This window comes from Oxyura jamaicensis, chromosome 22 (assembly GCF_011077185.1).
Source record: "Oxyura jamaicensis isolate SHBP4307 breed ruddy duck chromosome 22, BPBGC_Ojam_1.0, whole genome shotgun sequence".
NCBI classification, from domain to species: Eukaryota; Metazoa; Chordata; class Aves; order Anseriformes; family Anatidae; genus Oxyura; species Oxyura jamaicensis.
In genome coordinates, this window is record NC_048914.1 from 583,755 (window position 1) to 596,455 (window position 12,701).

The 12,701-nt window shown below is 44.6% G+C and overlaps 1 protein-coding gene across 1 annotated transcript in view; it reads right to left on the reverse strand.

The window, feature by feature from the left end:
- ANTXR1 (ANTXR cell adhesion molecule 1) overlaps positions 1-12,701 on the reverse strand; it is a 131,872-nt gene that overhangs the window by 102,632 nt on the left and 16,539 nt on the right. The window contains exons 6-8 of the mRNA XM_035345052.1: positions 10,897-10,976; positions 10,093-10,161; positions 7,715-7,795 (exon numbers count right to left, since the gene is read on the reverse strand). Coding sequence (XP_035200943.1) covers positions 7,715-7,795; positions 10,093-10,161; positions 10,897-10,976 — 230 coding nt within the window. The remainder of the gene's footprint in view (positions 1-7,714; positions 7,796-10,092; positions 10,162-10,896; positions 10,977-12,701) is intronic.

Sequence of the window (12,701 nt, forward strand, 5' to 3'; positions counted from 1 at the left end):
GCAGGGCGAGCAGGCAGGGCGAGCAGGCAGGGCGAGCAGGCAGGGCGGAGCGCTCTCCCCCGCCCGTACGTAACACCTCCTCAACGACAGCCGTTAGCGAGGCGATAATGGTCTCCACCAGGCACGGTGGGCTCTCCAGGAGGTCGGTACGCACCCAGACCGACTGCCCGTTAAAGAATGCAGCGGTTCAGGTCACCGGATGCAGGGAGTGTCTGAGCCTGTTGCTGCCATCGGCGGGAGGCAGAGAAACTGTGTGTGTGAGGTGTGAGCAGGTGGGTGACCTGGTCCGCATGGTGGCGGAGCTCAAGGAGGAGGTGGAGAGGTTGAGGGATATCAGGGAGTGTGAGCGGGAGATAGACTGGTGGAACAACTCCCTGCAGGGCCTCAAGGAGAGGTACCGGGGTGAGACACCCCAAATGGGGGTGGACCCCCTGCCCTGTCGTCAGGCAGAGGGAGGGGATCTGGGAGTTGAGGAGGAATGGAAAAAGGTCCCTGCTCGACATCGCAGGCGATGCCCCCCCCCTTCCGGCCCCACCTTCCCAGGTGCCTTTACGCAACAGGTTTGAGGCCCTGGAGACTGAGAGACCGGTGGGTGAGGAAGAGGTAGCAAGTGTACCCAGGAGGATGCCTAGGGCGAGGAGGTCGACTCCACGCCTCAGGACTGCCTCCACCAAGAAGGACAGAAGGGTGATTGTTGTGGGAGGCTCTCTCCTCAGGGGAACAGAGGGCCCTATTTGTCGGCCTGACCCTACCCGTAGAAAAGTCTGCTGCCTCCCTGGGGCCAGGGTCAGGGACATTGCCAGGAAGCTTCCCAACCTGGTTCGCCCCTCTGACTATTATCCTCTTTTGATAGTCCAGGCAGGTAGTGATGACATTGAAGAGAGAAGCCTGAGGGCTATTAAACAAGACTTTAGGGGACTGGGACGGTAAGTGGATGGAGCGGGAGTGCAGGTGGTGTTTACGTCCATCCCTACAGTGGCAGGGAGGGGTACAGAGAGGACACGAAAAGCCCACCTGTTAAACACGTGGCTCAGGGGCTGGTGCCAACACAGAAATCTTGGATTTTTCGACCATGGGGCACTTTACTCGACACCCGGCCTGATGGCTGTAGACGGGTCCCTATCTTTTAGGGGAAAATGGATCCTGGGCCAGGAGCTGGCAGGGCTCATTGAGAGGGCTTTAAACTAGGTAAGAAGGGGGATGGGGCTGAAGCAAGGATTGTTGGAGCTGTGCCAGGGGGAACAATAGCAAGGCCGGGGGATAAGGCAATGGCCCAGCTGAAGTGCATCTACACCAATGCACGCAGCATGGGTAACAAACAGGAGGAGCTGGAAGCCATCGTGCAGCAGGCAGGCTACGACTTGGTTGCCATCACGGAAACGTGGTGGGACCACTCTCATGACTGGAGTGCTGCAATGACTGGCTATAAACTCTTCAGAAGGGACAGGCAGCACAGAAGGGGTGGTGGAGTGGCTCTCTATATTAGTGTTTCGATGTTGTAGAACTCGAGGCCGGGCATGACAAGGTCGAGTCCCTTTGGGTTAGGATTGGCGGGGCCAACAAGGCTAGCGTCCTGGTCGGGGTCTGTTACAGACCGCCGAACCAGGACGAGGAGACGGATGAGGAGTTCTACAGGCAGCTGACAGAAGCTGCGAAATCGTCAGTGCTGGTTCTCGTGGGGGACTTCAACTTCCCTGACATATCCTGGAAGCACAACACAGCCCAGAGGAAGCAGTCTAGGAGGTTTCTGGAGAGCGTGGAAGATAGCTTCCTGACGCAGCTGGTTAGTGAGCCTACCAGGGGTGGCGCCCCGCTAGACCCTCTCTTCACAAACAGAGAAGGACTGGTGGAGGATGTGATTGTCGGGAGCTGTCTTGGGCAGAGTGACCATGAAATGGTGGAGTTCTCTATTCTTGGCAAGGCCAGGAAGGGGACCAGTAAAACCACTGTATTGGACTTCCGGAGGGCTGACTTTGTGCTGCTGAGGACACTGGTTGGTAGAGTCCCTTGGGAGGCGGTTCTGAAGGGCAGAGGAGTCCAGGAAGACTGGGTGCTCTTCAAGAGGGAAATCTTAATGGCGCAGGAACGGTCTGTTCCCATGTGCCCAAAGACGAGCTGGCGGGGAAGAAGACCAGCCTGGCTGAACAGAGAATTGTGGCTTGAGCTTAGAAGAAAAAAGAGGGTTTATAATCTTTGGAAAAGTGGGCAGGCCACTAGGGAGGACTATAAGGATATCGCGAGGCTGTGCAGGGACAAAATTAGAAAAGCCAAAGCTCATCTGGAGCACAATCTGGCTACTGCCGTTAAAGATAACAAAAAATGTTTTTATAAATACATCAACACAAAAAGGAGGACTAAGGAGAATCTCCATCCTTTACTGGATGCGGGGGGAAACTTAGTTACAAGAGATGAGGAAAAGGTGGAGGTGCTTAATGCCTTCTTCGCCTCAGTCTTTAGCGGCAATACCGGTTGTTCTCTGGATACCCAGTACCCTGAACTGGTGGAAGGGGATGGGGAGAGAGATGTGGCCCTCACTATCCATGAAGAAATGGTTGGTGACCTGGTACGGCACTTGGATGTGCACAAGTCGATGGGGCCGGATGGGATCCACCCAAGGGTACTGAGAGAACTGGCAGAGGTGCTGGCCAAGCCGCTTACCATCATTTATCAACAGTCCTGGCTATCAGGGGAGGTCCCAGCTGACTGGCGGCTAGCGAATGTGACGCCCATCTACAAGAAGGGCCGGAGGACTGACCCGGGAAACTACAGGCCTGTCAGTTTGACCTCAGTACCAGGGAAGCTCATGGAGCAGATTATCTTGAGAGTCATCACGCAGCACTTGCAGGGCAAGCAGGCGATCAGGCCCAGTCAGCATGGGTTTATGAAGGGCAGGTCCTGCTTGACGAACCTGATCTCCTTCTATGACAAAGTGACACGCTGGGTGGATGAGGGAAAGGCTGTGGATGTGGTCTACCTTGACTTCAGCAAGGCATTTGACACCGTTTCCCACAGCATTCTCCTCAAGAAACTGGCTGCTCTTGGCTTGGACTGGCGCACGCTTCGTTGGGTTAGAAACTGGCTGGATAGCCGGGCCCAGAGAGTCGTGGTAAATGGAGTCAAATCCAGTTGGAGGCCGGTCACTAGTGGCGTTCCGCAGGGCTCGGTGCTGGGGCCGGTCCTCTTCAATATCTTCATTGATGATCTGGATGAGGGCATTGAGTGCACCCTCAGTAAGTTTGCAGATGACACCAAGTTAGGTGCGTGTGTCGATCTGCTCGAGGGTAGGAAGGCTCTGCAGGAGGATCTTGATAGGCTGCACCGATGGGCTGAGGTCAACTGCATGAAGTTCAACAAGGCCAAGTGCCGGGTCCTGCACCTGGGGCGCAATAACCCCAAACAGAGCTACAGGCTGGGAGATGTGTGGTTGGAGAGCTGCCAGGCAGAGAAGGACCTGGGAGTGATGGTTGATAGTCGGCTGAATATGAGCCAGCAGTGTGCTCAGGCGGCCAAGAAGGCCAGCAGCATCCTGGCTTGCATAAGAAACAGTGTGGCCAGCAGGGCCAGGGAGGTGATCGTCCCCCTGTACTCGGCTCTGGTGAGGCCGCACCTTGAGTACTGCGTTCAGTTTTGGGCCCCTCACTACAAGAAGGACATGGAGGTGCTCGAGCGAGTCCAGAGAAGGGCTACGAAGCTGGTGAGGGGCCTGGAGAACAAGGCTTACGAGGAGCGGCTGAGGGAGCTGGGCTTGTTCAGCCTGGAGAAAAGGAGGCTCAGGGGTGACCTTATCGCTCTCTACAGGTACCTGAAGGGAGGCTGTAGCAAGGTGGGGGTTGCTCTGTTCTCCCATGTGCCTGGTGACAGGACGAGGGGGAATGGGATAAAGTTGCGCCAGGGGAGTTTTAGGTTGGATGTTAGATGTAGAGCTTAGGGATAATGGTTTAGTGGGGACTGTTAGTGTTAGGTCAGAGGTTGGACTTGATGATCTTGAGGTCTCTTCCAACCTAGAAATTCTGTGATTCTGTGATAAATCACCATGTTTCTCATACTTAGTCTATCATGCATTCACACTGAATTCTCAAAAAAAAATTCCACACTATGCAGATCCAGGACTGCTGTTTGTCCCAGAAGATATTTCTGTAACAGAATTATTTGAAGATAATGTATTTCCATTTCTGTAACAGAATTATTTGAAGATAATGTATTTCCAAGCTAAAATTTCTTGCTTGAAGGCAAATCTAAGCAGATACAAGACTTGAAAAACACTGGAAGCAGGAGGACACCACTCAAAGATGGTATACAGGAGATTAAATGTAAAGAGATTAATAATTTACACCAGGAAAGGATGCAGTTTTACAATACAAACTAGTTCATACTATATCATTCCTCATACATCTTAACTGTCTCATGAAGGACCCTGCAGCTTTCTCAGTGAATCTTATCTAAGGGACCTGGGATTATGTCTCTATTTGAGGTACGCTCTGTGGTAGGGCTGCTGTTTAACACACGGCAAGGATCAGGGAGTATTCTTGCTCCAAACCGCTGCTTTCAGTCAGTTTGGGTTAAAGGCTCAAAAGAAAGCAATGACTGGATCCTGTTCTGACTCTCATGTTGCTTCACACTTCACTGCCTCCAGATCTCCTATCAAAGACATGGAGCAGTAGAGGAACTTGAGTTTCATGTTTTCCTTGTAAGACTTGCTCTGTTTGCTTTCAATTGACAAATTATGATCCATACAAAAATAACAAATTACTCAAGTTCCTTCAACTTTTTTTTTTTTCCCCTAAAATTACAGCAATCAGGTGTCCAAATCTCATGGCTCTTTCAACATGAAAATGGTCTCCTGTGAAGACCATTTGAGGCCTGTATCTAGTGGAGTCCCTCAAGAGTCAGTAGTGTTCAATATATTCATCAGCCTGAATGAGGGAAAAGGGTGCACTGTAAGCAAGTTGGCTGATGACACTAAACTGGGAGGAGTGGCTGACATGCCAGGAGGCTGTGCTGCCATCCAGCAAGACCTAGATGGGCTGGAGAGTTGGGAGGGGAGAAATTTAATGAAATATAATGAGGGCAACTATAGAGTCCTGCACGTGGGCAAGAACAACTTCAGGACCTGGATAAGTTGGGGACTGCCATGCTGGAGAGCAGTGAAGGGGAAGGCACCTGGGGGTCCTGGTGGACAGTGGGATGACCATGAGCCAGCACTGTGCCCTTGTGGCCAAGAAGGCCGATGGCATCCTGGGGTGTATAAGAAGGGGTGTGATTAGCAGGCCAAGAGAGGTTCTCCTCCCCCTCTACTCCCCAGCGTGACCACATCTAGAATATTGCGTTCAGTTCTGGGCCCCTCAGTTCAAGAAGGACAGGGAACTGCTTGAGAGAGGCCAACACAGAGCCACGAGGATGATTAAGGGAGCGGAGCATCGCCCTTACAAGGAAAGGCTGAGGGAGCTGGGTCTCTTTAGCTTGGAGAAGAGGAGACTGAGGGGTAACCTTATTCATGTTTATAAATCTGTAAAGGGTGAATGTCAGGAGGATGGAGCCAGGCTCTTCTTGGTGACATCTAATGATAAGACAACGGGCAATGGGTGCAAGCTGGAACACAGAAGGTTCATCTTAAATAAGAGAAGAAACTTCTTCATGGTGAGGGTGACAGAACTCTGCAACAGGCTGCCCATGGGGGTTGTGGAGTCTTCTCTGGAGACATTCAAGGCCTGCCTGGACGTGTTCCTGTGTGACCTGAACTAGGTGTTCCTGCTCTGGCAGGGGGATTGGACTAGATGATCTTTCAAGGTCCCTTCCAAATCCCTAACATTCTGTGATTCTGTGAAGACAAATGCTTTGTGTGCATTAAGAAAGAGGTGTTTTGCATGGGCAAAGAACGATGGAGATAGCTTGTTTTCTGGCAAGAACAAGGATCTAAAGATTCTTTACTTCTCCACAGAATAATTAATTTCCTTCTTGCAATTCCATTTACACACCTTTCTACACAGCATATTGCAATCGCAGGAGTTGGACTCTGATTTTTGTGGGTCCCTTCCAACCCAGGATATTCTATATTCTACAATCATTCCAGTGCAAAGCACTATCTGATTTATAGGATATGTGTTGGAATTCAGACTCTGGAAATGATGAGAGAAGGCATGATCCCCATATGACAGTGCTACCATGCTTTCAGAAAGATCAGGTCACAGACTCACTACTGTGCAATTACTGCTTATGACCCTCCCATTCAGGGATGATAAATGTTACACCAGTCAGCTGAAGTAGTTCTTGATTAAGTTCCTAAAGGCTGAAGTCTTCCTATTCTCTTAAACACAACTGGAAAGGGAGTCAGAATTGCTTCTGGAATTCATTAAAAACAGCTGCAAAGGGAATGCAGGGCTGGGAAGCAAACTCGTGTATTTTGTTGCTTTCTTAAAGGACATGCAACACCTGATTGTCCAAGGGAATGGAGGCAGTAGTCCCACACTTGGACAGTCCCAAGAAAACCAACACACAAGGGATTCTTTCAACATGCAAGAGCACTAGGGAAAATTGTGCCTATGCTGAGAGAATAGGTTTTTTGCATGGTACTACGTGGTCAGAATAGTTTGTAACTGCTGTAAACACAGAAATCTGAGACCCCCCCTGGTGAACCTACCCTCCCTAGCCCCAAGCAGAAAGTTGTACATTTCATCTGTGTTTTATCAACTAAAAAAGCCCATACCAAATGAAGAAAACACATGTCCCTAAAAGGAATTCCCATCCTTCTTTGTAGCCATAGTAAGCAATCTAATTAAAATGGTTATAAGCAAAGGAACAATACTGAAAGTGATCTGAAAATACACTGTTTTCTAATGATCGTTTGGCACTTTTTACACTTAGAATAAAAATGGCATATACATCTGCTCCTATATTCCTTTTTCTGCTCTGTTAAGGGAGGCCCTGGTCCTAGGTGAGACAGGATTATGCCACTCAAAGTTTTAGATCTAGAAACAGAGATGCCTTACAAAGCTCTACTAATTGCCAGTAGAACCCACAGAACTATTTGCATGACATGTACACAAAACACAGGAAAGTGATCAATCCATGCTGCCTCTCCACTTGTCAGGTGAACAATTAGCTTAACCCAGCCATTCAGAAATGCGCCAGCTCTTATACGGTGCACCCAGCCCCTAAAGGAAATGCTAGCAGTTGATCAATATGAATTGAGGAATATAGGTCTGGAGGAAAAAAAAAAATAATAATGACACCAGGAGGCCAAATATGGAAAGCAGAGTTTTCAGGATTTTGGCACATGTAACAGGATCCCTTCCATCATTCTAATCAGGTCAGCAGTGCAGTACATCCATCAGGACAGAAAGGACGCTAATCAGCCAGGAAGATGGCAATCAAAAAGTGCTCTAATGCTCTAACATGACTCTGCTAACCCACACTGGGGCAGCCATTTTATAAATTGTCACAAAGTACCTAGTAAAACAAGTTAGGTATGTTACATCAAGGAGCAAGATATATGAAGATAAATATGGGCTCAAAGTTTCCTATATTTTGACCTGTTTATAAACTCAATCTTGAAGTAACAATATTAGTACAAATAAAGGTTTATTTGGACCAAATGTTTAAGTGATTTATTAGCAGTCAGTGAGTCCTTGTGAAAACACAAATATTAAACCTTCAACTGTGCAGTTTAACACAAACTAACAGGCATGCATTCAAATACACGCTTAAAAATACTTACAGAATCTATGATTCCCTGAAGGGCTTCAAAACCATCATTCACTGGAAAGACATGATCTTTGCTGTCGGCAATTCTAGCCAGCTGACCGAATGGTAAAAGTAAATAAAACAGAAATGAAAATAATTAGATAAATTACCCAGTAGTCAGAAAAACTGGAGTTCTTCAGAATCACTTACTTGCAAATTCTCTAAGTACTCTTTATGGATTGCTAATGCTTTACAGTTTGTCACATATTGAAAAGTTCAGCCTGACTGATTTTAGGAAGCTCATTACCAACTTCCTAAAATCATAAGGAATCAGAAAAATCTTCCTTAACTTTAAAAAGAAGACAGAACACAGCTTTCACCAATGTTCAGGACCTATGATTCTTCAGTACAAAAAACCTGCCTCCTACATGACTATTAAGCACCCAGCACAGTAACTCTCCAGCCAAAGTAGCACAGCACCAACATGAGAGGTAACAAAGCTGATGCAGCAAAGCACTTCAGCACATACGTCTTTTAAATCAAGTAACTGATCGTAATGATCCAGTTTTTTTTCCCATAGAGAAAACTAATGCAAGTTAAACACCTCCTGGAGGTACAGGCTTGATTCACCCTTCCTGTCAGGACAGAGATCAGACCATTTGTACTAGGCTCAACCATTAGAGAACAGAGAAGAAAGAAGGGAGCTAACAGGAGATATTGTCCAAGTAGAGGAAACAGAAGCAGAAGGGCATTTGGAAACCCACATGGCAAGGAAGAGGGCCATTCATGAGGTGGTGGTCGGAAGAAAGAGAAGGAGAACTGGGATACCACCTGTAAAGAGATGCATGCAGGTTCACTTGCCAATAGTATGAGAAAGGTTAAGGCAAAATTACAAGCCCAATTCAGAAATAATGAGCTCTCCACACATCTGCTGGAGCATAATCAAGTTTTACTGCTGCAAGGCTGTTTGTTATAGTAATTCTCTCCCATGTTAGAAGTAGCATCACCCAGCAGACCTCTTTGGTGTTTCTTGTAGTGTTGAAAATTGGAGTCAGCAGACTAGCCACACATTCCTCTCTAAACCCCAGTGGCTCCACCTCTCCCACTCATGTCACTCAAAACTTCAATTTCTCAAGCAAAATACCCAACTACCAACCTCATGGTTTGAGTACATGGAGAAGTATTCCAGGCAGCCTTCCCCTGCCTACTCCATGTAGAGTATTAAAGCTGCTTACTGCTTAAAGGCATAAGATACAGCAGTTTCTCTTAACCAGGATGTTTACGGCTCCTGGAACTCATTTCCCATAGTCCACCTTCAAGTGCCTTCTAGAACATCAGACATGATCGTCTAATTCCAGTTAATTTCTTCAGCATGTAAATGACTTCAAGGATCAGCTGTCTCTGAGATCTGCCACCTTAGATCTAGTCTTTGCTATTTTTATTCTGTCCTTGCTTTTATTATGACTTGTTTTTCTTATGATGGGCAACACTAGCATCTGGTTTTGATTCAAAGGAGATGGCTTTAAACTATCCTGTGAGATTTCCTTTTGAGAACAGAGGGTTTAAGCTTGGAGACTCACCAAGAAGCACCAGATTAAAAATCCTTCAGTCTCAAAATGAAACCAGCAATAGCAAGCAGCTTCCCACTATCCACAGTGCAACAAGTGCCCTGCTTTTCCTAAGGTGTGATGCACTGGGGCAGCTACCTGGAAAGGACCATTTTCAGCAATCCTGGACTCTGCTGTAGAATTTCAAGGAAGACTGAGCCCTCATTCAAACAGTGTTTTGCAATTTGTTTTGTTTCCTAATCCAAACAAATAATCAGAGTTTGAAGCTTTGTAAAAAGAGCTCTATTCAACAAGTTTTTCAGCACTCCATTTATGAGCTGCACAAGACTTTCACTCATGTTGGAAAATGATAACACCAATGTTATGCTTGGTGTGAAATATTATTCATGGATATACTAAAATTCATGATGGATCTAGAAGACATTCTGTCATTAATGGAAAGAAACAGTAAAAAATTAGTGTCATTAATGAAGTTGATTTTTTTTTCCATAAAACTGAGACATTGCCACATAACACTTCAGTTTCTCAAGCTTTTCTTTCACATAACTACACTGTAAAAAGCAAAATTCCCACAACCTTCTGTCTACAGCTTAAGCCATACTGATTTGATATTCATGTGTCTCTTCCCTGCTTTCCCCCAACAGTTGGCAAGAGTTGCTGTGGCATACATGGAGATAAAAATGGAAGGGGCTTAAAAGTAACACACAGAGCAAGGAACTTCAGGTAGTCACTTTAGACTGTCAAACAGTCAACAGAAAGAGAAAAGAGATTAATGAGTGTGTGCCTGTGTTCAACATGTACCTTTGCCAAATACCCCAGTAAACACAGTGAGTGCCTTGTTTACCTGGGTCTCATTGAAGTCTTTCACACCAACACAGTATACTGTTGCTCCCAGGTCTCGTGACCGATTAGCCTGGAATAAGGAAAGGTAGGATGACATGAACAAGAAGGAATGCAGATTTCTAAAAGGTCTTAATTATTAATTTAGGCTTTATTCATAAAATGAGCAATGCAGTCTTGCCACAAACAGATGTTATCTGCTACTAGAGTACTATTTGCTTGGTAAAACAAAACCCAACATATTCTTGTTTCTTTTTAAACCTAATTATCTATTTGTTCCTTACCAAGCCAAAACATATATAACAATTCTGACCTCTCAAGTAGTATGTTCACCTCTAAAAACAAATGTATTTTTCTTGTGTATTTTTGATTTCAGAAAGAAACATTATAAGTAGAAATTTTGTATTTGATCATCTGAAATGTTTTTTGATGCTACAGAAAATTACAAGACATTACAGAAAATGAACATTCATCCTTTCTCTTTGGTCTTTACATTTTGTGAAGAAAAGAAGTCTAAGTGAGAAGATTCGGGGATCTTTGAAAGCATTTTAGTAAATTTCAGCTGTGAATTATTTCTACCTCCAATGTCATTTTAACTAAGTTTTTAAAAACCCTTTCTTCCTATGAACAGTGACAGTTTTTATGAGTCAGATGTATTGCTACTGTTAATGTTTATCTCTAAGATTCATGTCTGAAGAAGGTGAAAGTGAAGTTTTGTCACTAGAAGAAATATCTCCCCTATCTTTTGCCTTAGAAGTGTAAAACCAGACATTTTGCTGTTCCCTGGCTAAAAATGTGCAAGACTTACCTCCCTCTCAGAATAAAAAAACAGGTCTTCATGGAGTTCTCCATCTGTCAATGCAATGATGACACTTGCAGTTCTGTAACCTAAACATACAAATTTCTTTAGTCCCATGTTTTGAATCGCATTTGCTAAATTATCATAGAAAACATCCTGCTAATGAGCTGTTAGCACACCTAAAGGACTAGAACTGGTTACCATCAATCCCATATCCTTACTCAGCCAACTAATTTTCTGAAGACATGAACTTCTGCACACTTTTTCCACTTGGGCATCTGCCTACACCACCATTTTTATACCATACTCTTTTGACAATGATTTTTAACTGAAAGTACCTATTTCAATATTTCAGACCAGTAGATTTAACTGCAGCCATCAAGGAAAAGTATGCCAAGTGTCCTTAGTTATTCCTAGTTATATTAATGCTGTCAATTCAAGAAATCCAGAGAGTTTCAGCTTGTGATGAAAAGCTGAATTGGGGTTTAAATAGATTTGGTAGGAAAATGACCTATATTCTTCAGTCTTTCTATGTAACATGTTTCAGCAACATGGTTAAACATTGCAGTCTGCCCCATGAATTGATTATAACTGGAGTTTTACATGTTTATGTTAATTTTCAGGAGCAAATAGAATTAAATCATATTTCTGACTTATTACTGATCTAAAGGAGCTCTATGCGTATATCTTGCACAAACACTGTTATGGAAAGTTAATTGCTAAGTATTCTGAGGCATGTAAATTATCAGTTTTAAAACTTCTTCAATAATCTAGGGGATTTTCCTGCTACTATGAGCAGCTGTGCCTTTAACACTGTTACTGAAGAGCCAAAATTCCAAGAACCAAATTATTCTGAGATGATGTCTTTTGGCTCTGTTTGCTTTTTGATCTCTGATGTAAATTTACATTCAGCTTGTGAATTCAGGCAACTGAAGCCTGTACTGTGTTCTTGATGCCAAGGAACAGGAGACTGGAGCAAGTGGAATGTCCTCTTGCAATTCTGAATTCACATCCATCTCACAGTTACTGAAGATCTGGATACCTAATTTTTCTTGTTGCTACTTAAAAAAAAAAAACATTTTAAAGAATGTGGTAATAATGCAGCAGGAAAGTAAAGTGCTTAACAAACAATAAGCAACATGCAGTGTCATTCAAGTTGCAGATGCCTAATTGAAGTGCCTAGGCTTTCTGTAAAAAGTTGAGAAAGGTAAGCACTTTTTGTTCTAGCTCAAGAGCCCCAATAACCTCTGGAGATGCCTTTCTTCCTCCATTGACTACTGCAGGAGCTTTAGAACCTACTGCAGATAGTATAAACATTTCCTGGTGGAGCAAAGACAAAAACAGCACGAGTAAAGACAAAACGCACAGGCCAACGTTGACTTGAGGACCCAGTTGTCCACTGCTTCTTGCAACCTTTCTATATGTAGCAAACTTTTGACATGCAATATGTAATACCAGCACATAAAAGCAGTATCAATCCCAAATAGAATTGTTCTAGGTATTTATTCCAGTCTGCTGCAGTCTTATTTTACAGATCAGTCCCAAAGCTGTGCAGACCTAGTCACTATTTCATTTTATTCATGAGTGGCTCTGAAAAACCACTAGGAATGGTTTTCTCTGCAAACATCTGGTCTCTTATCTTTTGGTTTTCAAGTAAAGTTTTATTTCTACTTGTTCTACTTGTTTTATTTCTACTGTTTTTTCCACGTAGAATTACAATGAAGGAAAGGACAAACATTTTTGCCTTTGTCTGCACTTACTACTAAGGAATAAGTAAGGATGTATGAACTGCTTTTTTGGAAAACAAAACAAAA